This window comes from Callithrix jacchus, chromosome 1 (genome assembly GCF_049354715.1).
Source record: "Callithrix jacchus isolate 240 chromosome 1, calJac240_pri, whole genome shotgun sequence".
Classification (NCBI taxonomy): Eukaryota; Metazoa; Chordata; class Mammalia; order Primates; family Cebidae; genus Callithrix; species Callithrix jacchus.
Genome location: NC_133502.1, coordinates 63556351 through 63580274, shown reverse-complemented (window position 1 = coordinate 63580274; position 23924 = coordinate 63556351). Strand labels below are relative to the sequence as shown.

The 23924-nt window shown below is 42.1% G+C and overlaps 2 protein-coding genes across 24 annotated transcripts in view; one reads left to right on the top strand and one right to left on the bottom strand.

Moving 5' to 3' along the window:
- Window positions 1-4131, bottom strand: part of LOC128931542 (vacuolar protein-sorting-associated protein 36-like) — a 38033-nt gene extending 33902 nt beyond the window's left edge. Inside the window, 2 exon segments of the mRNA XM_078355541.1 lie at window positions 3840-3858; window positions 3860-4131. Coding sequence (XP_078211667.1) covers window positions 3840-3858; window positions 3860-4116 — 276 coding nt within the window. The 5' untranslated portion in view covers window positions 4117-4131.
- Window positions 4132-9368: 5237 nt separating this feature from the next.
- LOC103790443 (serine/threonine-protein kinase Nek5) overlaps window positions 9369-23924 on the top strand; it is a 53215-nt gene continuing 38659 nt past the window's right edge. For 3 of the 23 annotated variants that reach the window (XR_013529327.1, XR_013529325.1, XM_078355186.1), the window contains exons 1-3: window positions 9369-9661; window positions 10523-10607; window positions 13099-13179. The gene's annotated coding sequence lies outside the window, so the exon portion shown is untranslated. Of the gene's footprint in view, window positions 9662-9729; window positions 9847-9875; window positions 10198-10239; window positions 10372-10522; window positions 10608-10812; window positions 11016-13098; window positions 13180-13402; window positions 13629-14039; window positions 14148-23924 lie in introns of those variants that run through there. The other 20 variants (XM_078355338.1, XM_078355225.1, XM_078355409.1 and 17 more) reach the window with 18 other exon arrangements.

Genomic DNA, 23924 nt, shown 5'->3' with positions numbered 1-23924 from the left:
ACCTTCTGAACCATCTAGTCTAAATACACTTCACGAGAGATTGTGCCATCAACAAACTTCAACACGTCAGAGAATAGACCTTATGAGTCCATGTTTTTCTCAGAATCAGAAATAAAACACATGTACTGTTGGCACTCAGTTCAGTCTGGCTTCAAACATTTTGGTTAATTTCATTTATGCAAAACCAAGTAACTTAGTTCTCAATATTTTTTATTATTTTATTATTATTATTATTTTTTTGAGACAGAGTTTCGCTCTTGTTACCCAGGCTGGAGTGCAATGGCTCGATCTCAGCTCACTGCAACCTCCACCTCCTGGGTTCAAGTGATTCTCCTGCCTCAGCATCCTGAGTAGATGGGATTACAGGTGCCTGCCACCACACCCAGCTAATTTTTTGTATTTTTAGTAGAGACAGGGTTTTACCACGTTGGCCAGGCTGGTCTTGAACTTCTGACCTCACGGGATCCGCCAGCCTTGGCCTCCCAAAGTGCTGGGATTACAGGTGTGAGCCATCTCGACAGGCCCCATGTCATAATTTAATTAATCAATCCCTATGGTGGGCATTTAGATTGCTTCCAATTTTTCCACATATATAATAATATTATATGTAATATATAATAATGCTAGGATTAACATTCTCATATATAATATTTTTACACATCTCTGATTATTTCTTAAAGGCAAATTCCTAAAAGTGAAATTGTTAGCTGAAAAAGATTAAATATTTTCTAAATCTTCTGATATAAGATGCCAACTTGCCACTTTATACATTACTAACCTTACATTATCTTTTAAATTAGCCGAGGCTACAGAAGCGTCTGTGAATTCAAACAAATGACCTGTCTACAGTGCTTCTGAAAGTAACACATTATCCAGTCATAATGAGGCCATGAAAATTATGCCTGTATAAACAAGTAAGCATGCATGTATTCATAAGAGGCACTTGTGCAGTGGGAAGAGCAGTCCATTGGATCTGGTTTGCAATTCTATCTCCACCAGTTACTAGTTGTATGACCTTGGACAGCTCACAGTTTTCTCAAGTATCAACTGTGGGTCTCAGTTTCCTCATCTTTGGGAAGATTAGCTGTATTAAACATTACATCAAGAGTGGCACTGGTGACTGCTATATTATGAAGTCCTTTTTTTTTTTTTTGAGATGGAATCTCTGTTGCCGAGGCTGGAGTGCAGTGACATGATCTTGGTTCACTGCAGCTCACATAAACAAAGCACAGGCTTTGGGAGCCTGATCAATAGAGATTTAAATCTTCTCTTTGTGGATCTTAGGCAACTCACTGTATGTCTTAGCATTATTTTCTTATTCAGTAAAATACATCATATTCCTGGTGAGAGGATTAAATAAGATGGCATATACAGCTCCTGGCTCATAGTAGGTATTTTAATTATTCAGGTCTTTAAAAAATGTGTTTCATACCCACAACCACACAGGAGATACAAGGATGAGCAAGGTACACCTGTGCTCCAGGAGCATCCAACTAGTCTAGAAGACAGCCATGCACACACTTGCCCAGGGAGTGGGTTGGGATGCAAAGCTATGAAGGCTAAGCAATCTGGACTGCAGTCCCCGGGCCAAGGGAGCTAGTGAGGCATCCTAAAAGGGAGACTAACTTCATCAGATTTGGGGGCTGATGTGTAGCCTTGTATAGTCTTTAGCACCACAGGAGATCTGGAAACCTTCCAACAGATGAAGGAAACCTCATAATGCACTTTCCTCCAGGAGTCAGCCTGTGCCTCATTCAGCCTGGGGACCAAGTAGCCTCAAGGCAATTCAGCAAGTGGCTAAGTCAGTTCAGCCCTGGGGCACAGTGGTGAGGGGACTCCTCTTAGAGCTCCACTCAAATTTCAATCTTTTAGAAGAGTTAATTCTTTAGAAGAGTTAAGACCCTGACTAGATCACAGGGTCTAAAGCATTTTCCCTCCATGATTAGTTTCTTAAACCTCTGACATCTATATACTTGTCTGTTAAAACAATGAGCAAAAATTTTAAAGTAAAACTTAGAACTTGCTGGTTCGACAGTGTATTTTTCATATAAAAGTACTAACAGTTGTTATTTTACATTGTTTTGAATCTATCACAGCTATACTGCCTGCCAGCAAGTGTTCCTAGTCTTCACATTGGAGTTCCACAGAATAGTAGTATGCCACGCTCTGCAAAAGCATGACTTCCTAGTGCTCCCTCAGGGACTAGCACTGGAGGAGTCTCTGAGAACAGATCTGCCACTGTCAACATTCAGTTCCTCTCAAAGAGAGGGCAAAATCAAAACGCCGAGGAAGGGGAGGTGGATTAACCTTCCCATTTAAAATAGTCACAAAGATGTAAATTGGTAAGAAAGGGAAAAAAAGTAGCTTGCCACGTCAATCCGGGGATGGAAGACTCAACTTGAGATCAAACTAGTTGAAGTGCCAAGGCAGGCTGGGCACGGTGGTTCATGCCTTAAATCCCAGCTCTTTGGGAGGCCGAGGTGGGTGGATCATTTGAGGTTAGGAGTTTGAAACCAGCCTGGCCAATATGGTGAAACCCCCGTCTCTACTAAAAATACAAAAATTAGCTGGTGTGGTGGCGGGCACCTGTAATCCCAGCTGCTCGGGAGGCTGAGGCAGAACTGCTTGAACCCGGGAGGCAGAGGTTGCAGTGAAATGAGATCCTGCCACTGCACTTCAGCCTGGGCAACAGAGCGAGATTCCGTCTCAAAATTAATTAATTAATTAATTAAAAAGTGCTAAGGCAGTAAGTGAAGTTAGGTCCACCCAAATTATTTAAGGAAAAGACCTTTACTCAATAATACAGGCAATACAGCCCATGGAAAATGCCCTAAGGGAGTCAGGGGACCTGGTCCAATGTCATCTGTGCCTCTACATAGCTGTAAGCACTGACCAGGAAAAGCTATGAGTTGAGGAACTTACATCAAAGTACAGCGGGAAGTGTCGTTAACAAACGGTAAGAGAAGAGAGGCAGCAAATTAAAACTTCTGGAAACCAAAAATGCTTGTGGGTAAATGAGTTTAAAAAATTTTCTAACTCCAGTTTATACATTTCAACCCAGGACAGAAACTATCTCGTAGTTTCACAAAAGTATCTACAAAATACTTACTTACACTTCCTATTTCTCCTCTCGATTTGCAAACGCACCTTCGAAGATTTATGCTTGCATTACAAGGCACGGTCTACTATTAATACAACACTTTACAAAACATACGCTCAGAACGCCTTTCTAAAGCAATTCGAAAACGAAAACCCAACAGCCTCTGGCAAGGGCATTCCAATGAGACACTGACACCTCTTTAGGAAATCCTGTCGACGCAACCCCTCACCACTCTGCCCAGGGCAGATTTGCCAATTCCCCCGCCTGCATAAGGTCCCAGCTAAAGCTTCCGCGGGGGCACGGACTGTACGGCCTCACAGAAAGGCGGAACCGGGCTGTCCAGTGCCGAGGCCGCGGTGGGTGTCGTCAGGGTGTCTGGAACCCCGCCGAGGAAGTCGGCTGCCCGATCGCAGCCCAGAGCCCGCAGACCCACAGCGCGCCTTCTCCCGGGCACCGCTGCTGTGCGCTCCCGGAAGTATTCCGGGCGGCGGGACTCGGCCGCTAACCGCGCCTACTGGGAACCGTGCCAAAGTCGGGTACCGAGCTGGGAAGGCGCCCGAGCTCCCCGGACCGCGCGCGACCGGCCGGCGGGGAGTGAAGGAGCGCCTGGTACCGCACAGAGGCCGGCCGGGCCGCAGAGGGCCAGGAGCGAGACCGGGAACCGGGCCGCGCCAAGCAGGGCCGCGCGCTCACCAGGGGACCTTCCGCCAGTCCTTTGGGAAGGCCGCCGACGCCCTACCTTCTCCTCGCCGTCGTTTTCGCACCCCGCGCTGCTGGATCACTACGATTTCGTTGATCTCCAGGAGGCCGCTGGTCCAAATGAAGCGGTCCATGGCCGCCGCCTCCCCGCCCCGGCCCTCCGGGGCAGCGAGCTGCGCGCCTGGCAGCCTACGGCGCCCCCTAGCGTCAGACGGGGCGGGTGAGGGAGGGAGGGAGCGGCCTGGGCCGGAGCGGGCGCGGCTCGGAGGTGCGCCGAGGGACGTGGAGAAGTGAGTGGAGCGCCCCTGGCGGTCCATTCGCAGCCAGCCTTTTAGAACCCTTGATGGGCAGGCGGTCCACATCTTTCTAAATTCAGAGCTTATAGGGAGGCGAGGGAGCCCCGACCACAGCTTGGACTTCCTTATTGTGCATTATGCCTGCATGTTTGTGGCAGTTTTCTTGTCAGTATCCAGAATGTTGCCATGTTCATTAATGATTGCAAATAATCATGTAACCCTTTTTCAAATGAATATTTATGGCATGCATTGTCTCTTTACAGCTGAAGTCAGTACTAAATATGCTGCTTTTTTCCCCAAGTATTTTGGCCGGGCGCAGTGGCTCACGCCTGTGATCTCCGCCCTCTGGGAGGCCGAGGCGGGCTGATCACGAGGTCAGGAGTTTGAGAGCAGCCTGGCCAACATAGTGAAACCCTGTCTCTACTGAAAATACAAAAATCAGCCGGGCGTAGTGGCACACGCCTGTAGCAGGAGAATTCGTTTGAAACTCGGAGGCGGAGGTTACAGTGAGCCGAGATTGTACCACTGCACTCCAGCCTGGGCTACAGAGCCAGACTCAGTCTCAAAAAAAAAAAAAATTGGATACCTCATTTACCCTGATGTGATTATTATACACTGTATGCCTGTTTTAAAATATCCCATGTGCCCCATAAATATATACACCTATGTGCCCACAAAAATTAATTTTTTTAAGTGGTGGAAACATTTTATTTAACCGGGCTTGGTGGCACCTGCCTGTATTCCCAGCTGCTTCCCAGGCTGAGGTGGGAGGATTGCTTGAGCCAGGAGTTTGGCACCGCTGGGCGACATAGAAAGACCCTTTCCCCCTCCACCCAACTCCCCCACTCCACTCCACGCCCCCCACCCCCAGGCTCAGAAAAAAAAGATTATTTTTATTTAGGAATTTCCAACATTAATACAGACCTCGTGTGAATTTGCATTTCGATATGTAGATCTCCTATAACTCATCTGTTAGTTGGTCTGCACAAAGCCATCCATGGCTGCTGCTCTCACCCACCAGGTGGCTGCAGACCCTAGCCATTTCATTTTTATATTTTGCTTATATGGAGCACCTATAGATGTCTTCCTACAACTGATACATATTTTTCCCTTTAGGATTATTTTCTTACAGTGTCTTCCCAAAATAACATAACTGTTTTAAAGGTTGTGAACACATTTTAGAGAGCCTACCACTTATGGGGGTAAGTGCTTCTTATTTTGGTTCTTACATTTAGGTCTATGCTCCACTTTGGGGGCCTAAGGCTGCGTGCCCATGTGAGCAGAGGGGCAGAGGGACAGAGGGCAGGCTTGCTCTCTGTTCCCAGGGCTCCACATTTCCCCCAGTCTTGGAGTCAGTGGTCTGTGTCCAGGCTTTACAAGAAAGGCAAGGCTCTTTCCAATGAATATAAGCCATCTCTCCCACAAACTGAATTGCCACTTTTACATGTTCTAAAATCCAGTGTGTATTTTGGTCTATTTCTAAACAGTGTCTTCTGTATTTCATATTTTTCAATTTCCATCATCAGCATATGCCCAATAACTAAAAGTTCTTTAAAAACATTTGAATTGCTGTAATATGCTATCTTATGTATCACAATTTACCTTCATTGCCTGATTTTTGATGATTTAATTGTTTATAACCTTTTAGTCTTTTTTAATTGAAAGTAATATGTGACCTAAACATTCTAATCAGATGGGAAACTATGCAGTCTTACCTGGGCTTTGCAATGATCAAAATGTTAGGCAATGAGGACATTTGCAAGGTATGTTTTCTGCCCTTGAGGGATGTACAGTCTGTAGTACACAAATAGAAGCCTGGCATATGACAGCTGCTGGGATAGACAACTGTACAAGGGTTTCCCATATCCAGGCTGGAGCAAGGACAAATGTCATGTGTCTTATATATGGCAATAAATGAATAGACAAAAGGTTTTAATTTTTATGAAGTCTAGTGTATTTTTTCTTTCATAGCTCATAGAATTTGCCTCCTCACTTAAGAAATCTTTTTTCCACAAACCAGAGATTGATACTGATTAAGAAATCTTTGCCTAACACGAAGTCACTGAGATTTTCTCCTATGATTTCTTCTAGAAGCTTCATAGTTTTGGCTCTTACGTTTAGGTCTATGCTTTATTTTTTATTTATTTATTTTTTTTGAGAAGCGTCTTCTCTGTCACCCAGGCTGGAGTGCAGTGGTGCCATCTCAGCTCACTGCAACCTCTGCTCCCAGGTTCAAGCAATTCTCCTGCCTCAGCCTCCTGAGTAGCTGGGATTACAGGTGCCCACCACCACACCAGGCTAATTTTTGTATATTTAGTAGACACAGGGTTTCACCATGTTGGCAAAGCTGGTCTCAGACATTTGACCTCAGGTGATCCACCCACCTTGGCCTCCAAAAGTGTTGGGATTATAGGCCTGAGCCACCAGGCCTGGTCCTATGCTCCATTTTGTAGTTGTCAGGTTTTGTTTTTGCTTTTCATTCTTGTACACGGGTTATGAAAAAGGTCAAAGTTGATATTTTGTATGTAGATATCCAGTTGTCCCATACCATTTGTTGGAAAGATTATCCTCCTTCACCGAGTTGCCTTGGAAATTGGAAAAATCAAGTGGCCAGGTAGGCTTGATTATATTTCTGGAATTGCAGAGAGCCAGAGTCGCCCCCCTCCTCCCGGGAGATCAGCAGCAAGGCTGCTGGGAACTTTGGTTGAACTTCAGAGAAGTGAAACCATAATAGGAGGATGTGTATGTCTCGGGGTAGAACAAAGACAGGACTTAGATAACCAGCTTTCGCTGACCTTGCTGCAAGACAGTTGTTAGCTGAAGTATATTAACTGAAGTATGAGAATAATAACCACAGGCTGTTCTAAGTGACTGTACCCTTCCTCTGTTATGTGCTTTGTGAACAAATATAATAAAGTACTCTGAGGCAGGTTGGGGCCAGAGAGACTGACATCTCACTCTCCGGGACCGCCTGGCCCAGCTTTCTGATTGTGTTTGTGTCCTTCTTTATCCCCAATGCTTCCCTCTTAGGTCTTTGAACCCTTGTGCAGCGCGGGATGCAGCACGCATCACATGGAATCTCCTTTGTATTCCATATATTTCTTTGTCTTTCTTTACACCAGTAGCATAGCATACTGTCTTCATTACTGTAGCTTTATACGTCTTGAGATCAGGTAGGTACTCTTCCAACTTTGTTCTATTTCAATTGTGTTGCCTAATCTAGATCCATTACATACACATTTAAGTTTTAGAACCCCATCGCCAATTTCTATGGAAAACTTTCTAGAATTTTGATAGGGATGGGATTGAACCAGTCAGCTTGGAGAAAATAGACTTCTTAACAATATTAAGTCTTCTGATCCATGAGCATGTAATATCTCTCCATTTATTTAGGGTTTTTAAAATTGCCATCAGCAATATTTTGTACTTTTACCCAGGATGTTTTTGCCAGAACCTCCCACTTTCTGAATCTGATGGTCCCTTTCAGTCTCAGTCCTACTAGACCTCTGCAGTGCCCAACACTATGGTCCATTACCTCTTTCTTCAGCCTCTCTCTTCCCCAGACTTTGTGCCTCCCACTGTGTCCCCATTGTCTTCCTTTCAGATTGTCCTTCCCTGTTCTCTCACAGGCACTTTACCTTCTTCACGTGGCACAGGAGGAACAACTAATGCTAATTAATCATCAGTTCGCCAGGTGCCTGCAGTTTAATGGTCAGCTGTGTTGGCAAAGACTGGTTCTGGAAGGAAGTTTTTTTTTTTTTTTTTTTTTTTGGCTCTTTTAGGAAAGGATCTGCTTTCTCTCCAATAATTGTGGGCAGTAATATTAAAAACTGTCTCAAACAAAAATAGACCGTCATTGGCGTGGATGAGTCTGGAGATTAGAGGAGAATTGCCACGATGAAAAATCTAGTAGTTTTGCAGGTTTTCCTATTCACCATCTTAGCCTATTGAGATCTCCATGGTATCTTTTGAGTCACTTTCATTAATCACCATGCCAACTTATAAAAATTATTGAGATGAGATTCATATAACATAAAATTAACCATTTTAGTTTATTTTATTTTTTGAGACTGAGTCTTGCTCTGTTGCCCAGTCTGGAGTGCAATGGCACAATCTTGGTCCATTGCAACCTCCACCTCCTTGGTACAAGCTATTCTGCCTCCACTTCCCAAGTGGCTGGGATTACAGGTATGCACCACCGTATCCAGCTAATTTTTATATTTTTTGTGGAGACAGAGTTTCACCATCCTGGCCAGGCTGGTCTCGAACTCCTGACCTCAGACGACCCCCCCCCCCCCGCCACCTCCCAAAGTGATGGGATTATGGGCATGGGTCACTGCGCCTGGCCTATTTTATTTTTTTGGAGATGGAATCTCACTCTGTTGCTCAGGCAGTGGTGGGATCTCTGCTCACTGCAACCTCTGCCTCCTGGGTTCAAGCCATTCTCCTGCCTCAGCCTCCAGAGTAGCTGGAACTACAGGCATGTGCCACCATGCCCAGCTAATTTTTTATTTTTGTATTTTTAGTAGAGACTGGGTTTCACCATATTGGCCAGGCTGCTCTCAAACTCCTGATCTCGTGATCCACCCACTGCCAAAGTGCTGAGATTACAGGTGTGAGCCACTGCACCCGGCCTAAAATTAACCATTTTAAAGTGAACAACTCAGTGGCATTAATACATTTACAATATTGCACAACCACTACCTCTGATTCCAAAACATTTCATTTACTTCAAAGTAATGGATCCCTTAACCATTAAGCGGTCTCTCCCCAGTCTCCCCTACCCTCAGCCTCTGGCAAGTGCTATCTGAGTTATTTTACTATGGATGTACCTATTCTAGATATTCCATATAAATGGAATCCTACCATATGTAACCTTTCATATATTACTTCTTTTACTTAGCATAATATTTTGGAGGTTTTTGAATTACTTATTAACTGCTCTGTTTTGTTCTCTCACTTGATAGAAATTTCTGGTTACCCAAACTGTCTAACGAAACTTCAATAAATAATCAACAATATTGACAGAAGTATTTAAACAGCCCTGATATTCTTAAGGATGGTGATGAACACGTTACATTAAAACTGGGACATTTCATCAAGTAAAAAATGACACAAAATCTCAAAGCAAATTCCTCATTAGCAAGATGCTACCATAAGACATCTGAAGAAAAAAGCAGGCAGAAGTGGGAAAAACTGACCCCTGCCGAGGGCCAGCTGTGGAGGCCGTCAGACCCGGGAAGGGTAAATGGGGAAATCACATCCTCCCGTCTGAGCACAGAAAACATGGCTGAAGCATAGTCCAGTCCAGCCTTACTGCAGTGATCAGGCAAGAAATGTAAAACCCAGTGCTTGAAACCGGGGCGGCGGGGTGGCGTCGGCGGCGGCGTCTGAGGGCTCATCCCCTGCTGGCGTTTGCTGTGTGCGGCGGCGTTGGCTGGAGAAAGTTATATAGAGGCGCTAAAGCGGAGACGCAGCCCCAGACCCGAGTCTACAGTGAGTGCCCCGGCCGAGCCCCGAGACCTGCAGCTGCCCCCGAGTCAGAGGACCCAGTCTGCATTCAAAGGTGAGGGTCGCGGTGTCGGGCGCGGGCTGAGCGGTCGGGACTAGGGGCTGCGCTGGCGCGCTCCACTCCTTTCCGGCTCTGTGAGAGCCCTGAACACGGCCACGGCCACGGCCTCGCCCTCGCCCTCGCCCCGCCGCATTCTTGGCCTTGTGGAACGGTCGTAAAAGCAGGACCCGCTGCGTGGTGTTAGTGTGCGGTCGCTGCTGGCTGGGTTGGGCCCTCCTGTGAGGGAATCCGTTGGGCGCGGGGAAACGTGCGGGGCTCGGGCTGGGACCTGTGTTACGGGTCGGTGGTCTCCTGGGCGGGGGGCGGGGCTGCACAGGCGCCCGAAGCGACTGCGCCTGCGCCGGGCTCTCGGCCTCCCGGGTCCGTAGCGACTTTTTGCTGGGCTGGGGTCGCATCCTGTGTTTTTTCCAATTTCACAGCTTCTCCTTAGACTTTTTGGAAACCGACGGTTGGCTGGGTCATCAAAAGTTATTTCTTATTTCTACAGACAGGAACTCAGAAGGAAGGAATTCTCACCTGACCCGGTTCTGGTAAATTAGAACTTTGGAGTCTGGCGCCTCACTTCTAACATTGTTTCTTAAAGCTTCGTTTTCGAGAACCGTATGCTGAAAACGATATTCTCCAGATTTTTCACAGACAGTAGAGAAAGTGATTCTTACGCAGAGGGGCTTTGGGGACCTGTTATGATAACAGTCTCTTATTAGGTGATTTCTCATAGGCAATACTGAATTGGAGGATTTTCTGAGATGTGACCTCAAGGGGAACCAGCGTTGGAAGTAAACTCTATTTAGTCAAAAAATTTTATTCGATGTTATAACTAATATTAACTTGTAGCTCTTACCTTTTGTTACCTAGAGCAAAGAAAACAAAAACTCCAGGAACATCTGCTGAGAAGAAAAACACTTTTTGCATACAAGCAGGAAAATGAGATGTTATCCAGGTGAGGTCAAGTTTCTTTCTTTTGACTTCTGTAAAATTATATCAGATCTGTCCAATAAAAATGTAAAGTAAACCACATCTAATTTAAAATTTTCTAGTAGCCACATTTAGAAAGTTTTTTTTTTTTTAAACAGTCCTTAGATATTATTTTATATCTTTCTTTGGTGCAACGTCTTCAAAATCTGGTGTCTATTTTACACTTACAGCACATTCCAATTTGGAAGATCCACATTTCAAGCACTCGTAACAACTCAATAATCACATTTGGCTAGTGGCTACTTTACTGGATGGTGCAACATTAGAGCCTCGTTTTCTGCATAAATTAATTCACAATCTAAGCAAAACACAGTTATAAAGCAAAGTATGTGCATAGACCAGATTATCAACTTGTGGTTTACACCACACAAAGGTCAGTCTTTCTATTATTTAGCAAAGCTTTTACTCAGTGTATGGGGGAGTTCTTCAGGGAAGGGTTGGGTGTCCCTCCCAAATGGTTACAGATTATTAATCGTAATCTCAACCTCTGTACAAATATTTTTATTATTTTGCTAAAATATTTTAGATAGTACATAGTTGTAGCAAAAACAAAAACCCATGAAAGTAGATAAAGCAGAAAGGCAGAAGTTTTCCTTACTCCCTGGAGATAACCACTAATTACATCTTCACAGGCTCTTTACATCTAAGAGTGATAAGGGCCTGGGTTACAGTCCTTAAGTCTGCTACTACAGCTGTACAACCTCAGGAAAGATACTTGACCTCTTTGAGTCTGTTTACATATATTAAAATGGAATAGCAATAATTGTTTCTTGAGGATTAAATTATATAGTGAATGTATCATGTTATGCCTGTTATACAGTGAGAACCCAGCAAGTGGTAATACTTTTTAAAGCTCTCTCTGTGGCATTACATTCAGTGAACTGGTTTTTGGAATACTTTATTCTCCTGGTTTCATTAATTTTCTTCCAACATCATTGCCATCCTCATGGGTCAAAAATCACTTTTGGCCAGGCGCGGTGGCTCACGCCTATAATACCAGCACTTTGGTAGGCCGAGGCGGGCAGATCACGAGGTCAGGAGATCGAGACCCTCCTGGCTAACATGAAACCCTGTCTCTACTAAAAATACAAAAAATTAGCCAGGTGTTGTGGCACACACTTGTAGTCTCAGCCACTTGAGAGGCTGAGGCAGGAGAATCGCTTGAACCCAGGAGGCAGAGGTTGCAGTGAGCCGAGATTGCGCCACTACACTGTAGCCTGGGCAGCAAGAGCAAAACTCTGTGTCAAAAAAAACAGCATCACTTTCATCTGCGCTTCTTTATATTAGGTAATTTATTGATATACTCTGCCCTTAAAAAGGCTTGATACCCTTTCTGATGGGAGAGAGTTGTCAGATTTTGCCAATTTTTAGAAGATAGAGCTGACTAGACCCGGTAATGGTTAGGTATGGGATATAAAAGAAAGAATGGAGTTAAAAGTCCTGAATATTCCCGAGTAAGAGAGGCTAAAGAGACATAACAACTAAATGCAACACCTGACTTTATACCATATCCTATGCTGGAAGGAAGAAACAACATAAAAGACATTATTTGGTCAGTTGACAACTAAAGTGTGAACAGTAGGTTAAAGTAGTGTATCAAGGTAAATGTAGGTTAAAGTAGTGTATCAAGGTAAATATATTTGATTACTGTGGTTATGTAAGAGAATATTTCTGCTGGGCACGGTGGCTTACGCCTGTAATCCCAGCACTTTGGGAGGCCGAGGCAGGTGGATCACGAGGTCAAGAGATCGAGACCATCCTGGTCAACATGGTGAAACCCCTTCTCTACTAAAAATACAAAAAATTAGCTGGGCATGGTGGCACATGCCTGTAATCCCAGCTACTCAGGAGGCTGAGGCAGGAGAATTGCCTGAACCCAGGAGGCGGAGGTTGTGGTGAGCCGAGATTGCGCCATTGCACTCCAGCCTGGGTAGCAAGAGCGAACCTCCATCTCAAAAAAAAAAAAAAAAAGAAAAAAGAAAAAAAAGAGAAATATCTGAATATAGAGCCCACATCTCAATTGTGCCTTTGAAATTCTTTTTATCTAGTTTTAGTTTTCTTCTCTTCCTCCTTGAAATTGCCTGCCAATTTTCAGAGCCCTCTCCTTCCTTTATACCATTGTGAGTGGTGCACTTCTATTATTTTCCTGATTAAGATCATAATCCTCTTAAGGGAATGATCCTATAGTCAATATTACATTCTTCAATTGAATTGGGTTGCACTGGAGTGGACTGGAGTGATCAGTATTGTCACATTATAGAATTTCACCCACTGAAGTGCCAGTGTTCAGTGATTAATATTTCAAGTTAATGGATACTGTGCCCAAGTTTTAGTGAATTATTAACATTCCATTATAAAAGTTTGTTTTTGTTCTCAAATCAATCATCAGATTTAACCCAGAAATCAACTCATGTAAACATAAAATGATAGAATTGTATTTTTCTCTAAACTTTCAGGACACTGAAAGAGAATTGAAACAAATTAGGCTTCAGTACACAAAGGAAAGTAAAAATCCAGAATAGAAATATAAATCTAAGGTAAGAAATACTTTTGTCTTTGGGTTCCATATTAAATAGCTGGCTGGGGAGCCACCTTGTGGTCTGCATTGCCTACATGATTTTCTCCGATTTTACAGAATTTTGTGATGTGAAACTAATGGTTTTAAGAATCTATAATGTCAAATAAAATTGACCTAGGGAGTTGTAATTTAATGGCTTTTATTGAATTGCTATACTGATTTTTTTCTTTGCTTTCTCCTAGAAAGGGGTAGAGTTCGAAATTAATTTAGACAAATGTATTTCTGATGAAAACATCTGTTGGGGTTCGGCATGTCTGCCGGGGGGCTCCTGACCTGCGGGAGTCCCTGAGACCACCAATGTAGATGTCTCGTTCAACTTGAGGGAGAGAGCGCATGGAAGTGAAAGAAGAAAGTAAAGCGGAGTCTGGAGGTCTGAATGACTTGTAGTCAAGCAGAAACTTTATTTTTGTAGGTGACAGCTTTTATACCTTTTTTCTTGTTACATTTACTTTATCTCAGCAGAAAAGTGGGTAAACAGAAAAGGGAACAGAAATCACGTAAAAATAGTTATCAGGGGCTTGTGATAACAGCTCACAAAGCAGTTTTAAGGGGGCTTATGATAATAGCTTACAATGCAGTTTAAGGGGGCTTGTTAATCATGTTTTCTATCAGGAGGTAGAACAGAGGCTTAGCTCCTGAGAAAATATGGGCAGGGGTCTTTGCCCCTCTCAGGCCTCTCAATTGCGGCAAGCCTATTGCTTACACAGAGACTATAGGGGTTATGAAGCAGTCAGCACAATGTCCTCATAAACTGCAGGCCCTTACTCTGCATTCTGTTTTTGCCTCAGTGGCTTAACCATTTTTACCTCGACTCAACAGCCCTTGAGAGCGGGGGGAGAGCAGATAGGTCCAGCAGCCAAGATGGGGCGAGTCACGCTGTCTCAAGCCCTTGGCGCTAACACTGCAAACATCCTCCAAGAAGAAGAGGTATGCCATTAAGTCTAAATTTCCCTTAGTAGGCATGAGAAAATGCATATATCTTACCTAATAGCATGTTTCATGACATTATTTCACAGGCTGTAGGGATAATTTTTTTAACTTTTAGATTGGGGGATACATGTGTAGGTTTGTTACCTGTATATATTGCGTGATGTTGAGGTTTGAGATATGAATGATCCCATCATCCAGGTACTAAGCATAATTCTCAGTAGTTTTTCAAGCCTTGCTCCCTTCCTTTCTCCCCCTCACTGGAGCAGCTCCCAGTATCTATGCCATCTTTATGTCCATGAGTACCCAATGTTTAGCTCCCACTTATAAGTGGGAATATGCAGAATTTGGTTTTCTATCCCTGTGGAATTTGCCTTAGATAGTGGTGCCCAGCTGCATTCATGTTGCTGCAAAGGACATGATTTCATTCTTTTTAATGGCTGCATAGTATTCCATGGTGTATATGTACCACATTTTCTTTATCCAGTCCACCACTGATGGGCACCGTGGTTGATTCCATGACTTTGCTGTTGTGAATAGTGTTGGGATGAACATGTGTTTTTTTGGTAGAATTATTTGTTTTCTTTTGGATATTTTCAAAGTAATGGGATTGCTGGGTTGGACAATAGTTCTGTTTTAAGCTCTTTGAGAAGTATCCAAACTGCTTTCTATATTGGTTGAACTAATTTACATTACATTCCCACCAACACTACATAAGCATTCCCTTTTCTCTGCAGCCTCACCAATATTTATATTTTGACTTTTTAGTGATAGTCATTCTGACTCATGTGAGATGGTATCTCATTATGGTTTTGATTTGTATTTCTCTGATAATTAGTGATGATGAGTATTCTTTCATCTATTTGTTGGCTGTTTACATGTCTTCTTTTGAGAAGTGTCCGTTTCTGTCTTTTGTTCATTTTAAAATTTGGGTTATCTTTTCTTGTTCAGTTAAGTTCCTTATAGAGTCTGGATATTAGACCTTTGTTGGATGCATAGTTAGCAAAAATTTCCTTCCTTCTGTAGGTTGTCTGTTTACTCTGTTGATAGTTTCAATAGTTTCTTTTCCTGTGCAGAAGCTCTTTAATTAGGTCCCACTTGACAATTTTGTTTTTGTTGCAATTGCTTTTGAGGACTTAGTCACAAATTCTTTCCCAAGGCCCATGTTGAGAATGGCGTTTCCTAGGTTTTCTTCTAGGATTCTTTTAGTTAGAGAGTTAGAGGTGGTTTTTTTTTTTTGAAACGGAGTCTTGCTCTGTCACCAGGCTGGAGTGCAATGGTGTGATCTCGGCTCACTGCAATCTCTGCCTCCTGGGTTCAAGCAATTCTCCTGTCTCAGTCTCCTGAGTAGTTGGGACTTCAGGCCTGTGCCACCATACCCAGCTAATTTTTATATTTTACTAGAGATGGAGTTTCACCATGTTGGCCAGAATGGTCTCAATTTCTTCACGTTGTGATCCACCCACCTCAACCTCCCAAAATGCTGGGATTACAGGCATGAGCCACTGTGCCTGGCCATAGAGATCTTACATTTAAATAATTAATTCATCTTGAGTTAATTTTTGTATACAGTGAAAGGCAGGGGTCCAGTTTCATTCTTGTGCATATAGCCAGCCAGTTATCCCAGCACCTTTTATTGGATAGGAAGTCCTTTCCCCATTGCTTATTTTTGTCAGTTTTGTCAAAGATTAGATGCTGTAGATAGGTAGCTTTATTTCTGGGTTCTCTATTCTATTCCTTGGTTTATGTGTTTGTTTTTGAACCAGTACCATACTGTTTTAGTTACTGTAGTCTTATTGTATAGTTTGAAGTTGGGTAATTTGGGACTCTGACTTTGCTCTTTTTGCTTAGAATTACTTTGGCTATTTGGGCTCTTTTTTGTTTACATATGAATTTTAGAATATTTTTTTTCTAATTCTGTGAAAAATGACATTGGTAGTTTGATATAAATGTGTTGAATCTGTAGATTGCTTTGGGCAGTATGGCCATTTTAATGATATGGATTATTCCAATCCATGAGTGTTGAATGTTTTTCCATTTGTTTGTGTCATCTATGATTTCTTTCTGTGTTTTGTAGTTCTGCTTGTAGAGATCTTTCACCTTCTTGGTTAGATGTACTCCTAGGTATTTTATTTTATTTTTTTTTTTGGTGGCTATTGTAAATGGGATTGCATACTTGATTTGACTCTCTGCTTCAGTGTTCTTGATGTATAGGAATGCTACTGATTTTTATACTTGATATTGTATCCTGAAACTTTGCTGAAGTTGTTCATCAGCTCCAGGAACCTTTGGGTGGAGTCTTTAAGGGTTTCAAGGTATAGAATCATATAAGAGGTAGTTTGACTTTTTCTTTTCTTATTTGGATGCCTAGAATTTTAAAAAATATTTCTAGAAAAATATTTGGTGTTCAAATGAGTCTTCCAAATGCTTTTTATTCTCCCATTTTATTTTATTGTGGTTATTTCTTTAAGTGAATTATTATATTTTAATTTACTTTTCTTTAAATAAAGGAGCTATTTTACTAGTAATGTTAATTGTTATCACAGCAAAATTAAAATAGAAGACCTGATATATAGTCAACAACTAATATAATGACCTAAAAAATTGAACAGGTACCCTGAAACCAGGCACATTTATTTTAGGTCTTAATTCGTTATTGATAACGTTGGGTAAATCTCATTTATGCATTTGGGCTCTCCTTGCCACAGCAATAACTGTCTCAAAACAGGAAATCCAAATTTCATTTTATTACTTGATTTTAACATTTTTTTAATCCTGGTTTTATCAGACCTATAACAAATGTCAAAATTCACTGGTTATTTTTCCATCTTACCTTTTCTGAATTCACCTCTTAAGTCAATATAGGTATGAATAATTATACATGATGCTCAATCTTTTTCTTTAATATTCTTTTTTAGCTGAAAACATCTTCATGTTAGCATTTCTTATTTTTATGAGCATTTGCTACATAAAGACTTCATTAGAGTTGTGATAGTTAGCATTCACCTCTGTTCAACAATAAGTTCCTAAATGCCCCGGAGCTGTGACATCAGAGTGGAACAGATCTGGGGACCTGCTTCTGGATGGGAACTTAAGAAGTAGTACTCGCACAGAGCTTCTGTGAAGTGAGGTGCTGTTGTTGCCCTGCTGAAATGAAAGAATGGAGCCCAAGAAGTTTTAACTGCCATTCTTTTTTATTCTTTGCTTCTCTCTGCTTGAAACAGAAGTGGTCATTTTGGTATTGACTATAGAATACTAGGAGCAGATTTAGGCACCTGGTTAAGAATGTTGTATACTTAAAGCAGGGCATGAATGACAAAATCTTGAGAGCAATGTAGCATGGAGCTGAAGTGGAATAATATTGAAGGCAGAAAGTCTAGATAAAATTAAGTTGCCTTATGATCAGTGCTTGACACTGTTGATCCGAAGAAGAAATGAAAACATTTCTATTTTTATCTTATTCTGACATAGCTCTAGTTTTAAAACTCTACGGAATTATTTAGTTTTACTAGGAACACAAAAAATGTGGTTTTTCTTTCTTTCAAAATATGGCTTATTTATCATGAAACACTGTGGAATTGATTTAGGTAATGGGTATACTAAATGAAACTTTGACCTTTGAGGATGGCATGAAGTTTAAGGAGTATACATGTGTAAAGGAGCATGAAGATTATACCGACAAAGCATTTGAAAAACTCCACTGCCCAGAAACAGGCACGTGTCTCTTGAAAGTTGTAACTGAGAAGGAACTGTTTTATTAGCAACCCGTCTTGAACTCTGTCCCCATGCATCTGCCTCGCCTCCACTGTTACTTGACCCTCTCTGCTCTCCCTGAGCAAGGCAGAAACACTTCCTATTCTCCTGCCACCCGTGCAGAGGTGACACTCCCTGAGATCCAGCCCTCCTCTCTTGCTCCACACCCACTCCCTCCTGCAGCTTCAGCTTCTCCCAGGAGCTCCAGAGTTACCAGTCTTTCTCATTATCCTCTGGGAAACTCCATGGACAAGTGTTGCCAGTGTCTGAAACTCAGCTGTGTAAAGTCAAGCTCTTCTGTGCTCTTCCTTTCCAATGACCCTTTATTTTGGTCAGTATCACAGGTGTGACTGGCTGGGGCTAGCATCATGGGCAGTAACAGAATTTATCAAGACAATTGTAGGTAAAGAAAGGTAGATTTATTAAAGTATGAAGATACATTGCAAGAGTGCAACAGGCAGCACAGCAGAGAAGGGGCTGTCTGCCAAGAGGCAGGAGCTGGAGGGAAATTTTATAGGATCATACTAGGGGAGCTACATGCTGATAAGGTGTGTGGATAAGGTGGTGCTGCTGGGGCTACATGTGGAAGGAATGAGGTATTTGGGAACAGGATATGCCAGCAGCTTGTCTGTGATTAGCCATCTCTCAGAACAGTCGTTCCCTCATCCCCATGTGGGACCCCTCCCCTGTTGTTGTTTACTCATCTTATGAAAACTTCACAATCAGTGCTGTCCCCAGGGTGCACTCTCAGCATAGTGTCTACTCTGAGATGTCTCTGGAGTCTTCCTCTTCTTTCATTTCCTCTGCTACTAGTTTAGGGCTCTGTCAGTTGTGTGATGTGGGCTTCAGAGACAGATGGGAGTTTGAATCTCGGGTGTTGCTACCACTTTCTGGTTATATGAACTTTCTTTTAAAAGTTATTCCAACACTCAGAATCTCAGTTTTATCTTAGGAACAGGGATAATAGTAGGAGGAACAACCACACAGGGTAATTGTGAGGACTGAAGTGAGCTTTGATGTACAAATGACCTGGCACATACTAGGTGCCTAACATAAATGCTGTCTTTTCATTTTCGCTTTGCCTTCCCCTCACTGTATTGCCTTATTCTCTTATGTGACCTCCTTTTCTCTAGTATTTCCCATTCATTCTCTAAATGAAGGATCATGCTGGCTCCAGAGCAAAGGATGGCCTGAAGGGTGAGACTGAAGGCAGGAGAAGAGTCGAAGTGCATGAGCCAGAGTGGTGCAGGGAGAATAGGTATTGAATGTGCGGCCTGAAGAAGTCAAGGGGCTCCAGGATATTCCCAGCTTTCTAATTCAGATGCATAAAGCTTTCGCCAACCAAATATATATCACATGGAGGGTAATGGGGTCAGGAGAGACAAGGTAGTGATCTAAATTTGGAACATGTTGAGATTTAGGTCTCTATGGCATCAGTTGCAGATGCTGTGTAAGACTGAAAGCCTGGGGCATATCAGGGATAAAGATATAGCTTGGCGGCCCTTAGCATATCCGTGGTTTTTAACCTTGGTGATGTCAAAATACCTAGGCAGAGGGACTGGAGTGAAAGACAAAACTCTACCACTATATAGACAAATTTTGGAGACTCAGGAGAGAGTAAAGCCAAAGGAGGAGAGACAGGTCATGAAGGAGGCACAGCAATTGGCAGTATCAACTGGAAGAGAAAGGCCAGGTGAAGTGGGTGGGATTTGGCCCTTCAGGAACCCTCGGGAAAGCAGTCAACTGTGAAAGGGGTAAATTCAACTGTTGTCTTTGTGTCAGTTTGCTGGGAAGAAGAGAGCGGGTTGGCTGTTTTTTAGATGAAAGGGGGAAGAAAAACCCTTCGTTAGTAGTATACTGAAAATTGTCTCTCATTTTAATCTGGATTCCTGTAATTATTATTCAGGCTGAAGAATTTTTCCATATATTTGTTGACCATTCATATTTTTTATTTTTTTGAGCTGGATTCTCCCTCTGTCACTCAGGCTGTAGTGCAGTGGTGCGATCTTGGCTCACTGCAATCTTCATTTCCTGAGTTCAGGTGATACTTCTGCCTTAGCCTCCCCAAGTAGTAGGGACTACAGGTGCACGCCACCATGCCCAGCTAATTTTTTTTTTTTTTTGTATTTTTTGTAGAGACAGAGTTTCACCATATTGGCCAGGCTGGTCTCGAATTCTTGACCTCAGGTGATCCACCACCTTGGCCTCCCAAAATGCTGGGATTAGAGGTGTGAGCCACTGTGCCTGGCCAACTATTCATATTTCTCCTATGAATTATGTACTCATGCCCTTCCTCCTTTTCTCTACTGAAAGCGACATATTTGTTTTTTATAAGACTGATTTAAATCAAATCTTTTCCTATAATATGTATTGCAAGTGTTTTTCCCAGTTGGTTGTCAGATCTCATTTATAGTAATAACAGCAAATATGTATGAATGTGTGTGTGTATATTCATTCATTTAGGAACAAACTTTACAAGAATTGTGCAGTGTGTAGAAAGATAACTGTAAATCCTTACTGAGGTATTTCAAGGCCACTTGAATAAATGGAGAGAAATAACAGTGGTATATATTGGAAATATGTTTTTCAAATAAATATTGCACTATCATTGTCTGAGGTATCACCAAGAGCTCTTTGTCTTGTGACCAAAAGAATAAGGAACGTGGACACCAAGGGTGAGTTTGGAGTGAAAGTTTAATAAACAAAAGAGGAAAGCTCTTCACTGCAGAGAGGGGACCCAAGAGGGTTGCCATTTCACAGCTGAGTAAAAAGGCTTTTATGAAAAACGTAATGGGGCTGGGTGTTTCACTTGTACAAGGCAAGATTTCTGGCAGCTCCACCCCATCCTCCTACTGTGCATAATGACTGTGGGTTGTCTTTGGAAAAGGCACCTCTCAGAAAATGACATGATGGTTGGCTGGGTGTGGTGGCTCATGCCTATAATCCCAGCACTTTGGGAGGTCAAGATGGGCAGATCTTGTGAGGCCAGGAGTTCAAGACCAGTCTGGCCAACATGGCAAAATCCTGTCACTACTAAAAATACAAAAATTTAGCTGGGTGTTGTGGTGCATGCCTGTACTCTCAGCTACTTGGGAGGCTGAGGCACAAGAGTCACTTGGACTTAGAATTTGAAGGTTGCTGTGAGCCAAGATTGTACCACCATATTCCAGCCACACTCCAGCTGGGGTGACAGAGCAAGACTCTGTCTCAAAAAAAGAAAACAAAAAGAGAAAGAAAATAACATGATAGTGTACAGGACCAGTTGGAGACTTGGCCCACATACTGGCTGAGTTTCAGAGTGATGGTTGGTAGAGGCTTGGCTCACAGTCCAAAGTATGGTTCATAGAGACTTGGCTCACAGTCCAAAGTATGCCCCAAAAAGAAAGGAACGTGCTCACTGGAGCCCACCATGAACACGCCCACAAAAGGAGAAGGAACTGTTTCCTGGAGGCCCACTGGTTGCACCAAGGACAAAGGCATTTCTGTGTTGGGTCTTGCTCCCTTATCTATGCAGCTGTGCGCATGTTTTAGGTGAGTTTCCTGTGCTAGTTTCCTTATCTGTGTCTGCAGCTTGATTTTTCAGACTGTTCTTTTGCTTAAAAGAATTCTACCAAGGACCTGCCCTAACTGCCTGCCTAACTGGTTCTTTCTTTCTCCACCCTCAAAATGTGGATTTATGGCCATTTCAATCAAAACCACAATAGGATTTTTTTTTATGGTATAGGGAGATCTCAGCAGGTTGGAGAATTCTAGAGCTTCTTAAGTAGCCAAAAATTTTGAAAAAGTACAGTGAAGTGGAATTTACCTTTCGAAATGTTAAAATATATTATAGAAATCATAGTCATTCAAACAAATAGTAGCACTGAATTAGCTAAAACAGTGAGAAGAGAAAGTTAGAAACAAATCCTAGTATGTGTCATAATTCTGTACAAATGAAAAGTAACAACACAAGTCAGTGTGAAAAGAAAGGATTATTCAAATAAATGCTGCTGGGCCAACTGGTTAACAGTTTGGGAAGATTGTGAAATCAGACCCTAAATAATATGATACAACAAAATAAATTAAAAAAAATCAGAGTTTACTTGTAAAAAAGTTATACATTAGAAAATGGAATAAAAGAATATAGCTAATTTTTTGAACAAGGAAGAGCTAGCTGTTCAAAGAACATAAAAAGTCACATAATAAATTAGTAATAATTCAACTTTAACAGCAAAAAGCTTTAGTAAAGCAAATAATACTAACCCCTAGAATTATCATTTTTGATAATTTAGTTTAAATAATCATAAATGTCCACAAAAATTTAGCTACAAATGAGGTTATTATATAACGGTGTTGTTAATAATAGTGAAAAGTCACCAGCAACGTAAAAATCTGGCAGGAAAGGATTAGTTACATTATATTACATTCATGAAGCAGAATACTATATTTGCTTTAAAATAGCTGTATAGAAGAATATTCAGTAACCTGGATATGATCTGTAGCTGATTGAAAAAAGCAAGCTCTGAGAGGATATGTATTATGTGGTCCAATTTTTTGTTTCAAGACAAAGCAAAAACTGTATGCAGAAGGGTAAAATTGAAATTTTAGTAGTCTCTGGACAGTGAGATTATGGGTGATTTTTTCCCTTCTACTTAGCTGATTTTCAGATTTTCTTTTTCTTTTTTTTGAGACAGAGTCTTGCTCTGTCACCCAGACTGGAGTGCAGTGGCGTGATCTCTGCTCACTGCAACCTTCATCTCCCAGTTTCAAGGGATTCTCCTGCCTCAGCCTCCCGAGTAGCTGGGATTACAGGTGCCCGCCATCATGCCCAACTAATTTTTTATGTTTTTAGAAGAGACAGAGTTTCACCATGTTGGGCAGGCTGGTCTCAAACTCCTGACCTCAGGTGATCCACCTGCCTCTGTCTCCCAAAGTGCTGGGATTACAGCCACCACACCTGGCAATTTTCAGATATTTTTATAGTTAAAATAGTAATAAGGAAAAAGTCAGAACAAGTTTTTTTTTTTTTTTAATTTTTTATTGGATTTTAGGTTTTGGGGTACATGAGCAGAGCATGCAAGACAGTTGCATAGGTACACACATGGCAGTGTGCTTTGCTTTTCTTCTCCCCTTCACCCATATTTGGCATTTCTCCCCAGGCTATCCCTCCCCACCTCCCCCTCCCACTGGCCCTCCCCTTTTCCCCCCTATAGACCCCAGTGTTCAGTACTCCCTTTTCTGTGTCCATGTGTTCTCATTTTTCATCACCCACCTATGAGTGAGAATATGCGGTGTTTCATTTTCTGTTCTTGTGTCAGTTTGCTGAGGATGATGTTCTCCAGATTCATCCATGTCCCCACAAATGACACAAACTCATCATTTCTGATTGCTGCATAATATTCCATGGTGTATATGTGCCACATTTTTCCAATCCAGTCTATTATCAATGGGCATTTGGGTTGATTCCAGGTCTTTGCTATTGTAAACAGTGCTGCAGTGAACATTCGTGTACATGTGTCCTTATAGTAGAACGATTTATAGTCTTTTGGATATATACCCAGTAATGGGATTGCTGGGTCAAATGGAATTTCTATTTCTAAGGCCTTGAGGAATCGCCACACTGTCTTCCACAATGGTTGAACTAATTTACACTCCCACCAACAGTGTAGAAGTGTTCCTTTTTCTCCACATCCTCTCCAGCATCTGTTGTCTCCAGATTTTTTAATGATTGCCATTCTAACTGGCGTGAGATGGTATCTCAATGTGGTTTTGATTTGCATCTCTCTGATGACCAGTGACGATGAGCATTTTTTCATATGATTGTTGGCCTCATATATGTCTTCTTTCGTAAAGTATCTGTTCATATCCTTTGCCCACTTTTGAATGGGCTTGTTTTTTTCCTGTAAATCTGTTTGAGTTCTTTGTAAATTCTGGATATCAGCCCTTTGTCAGATGGGTAGACTGCGAAAATTTTTTCCCATTCTGTTGGTTGCCTATCCACTCTAGTGACTGTTTCTTTTGCCGTGCAGAAGCTGTGGAGTTTGA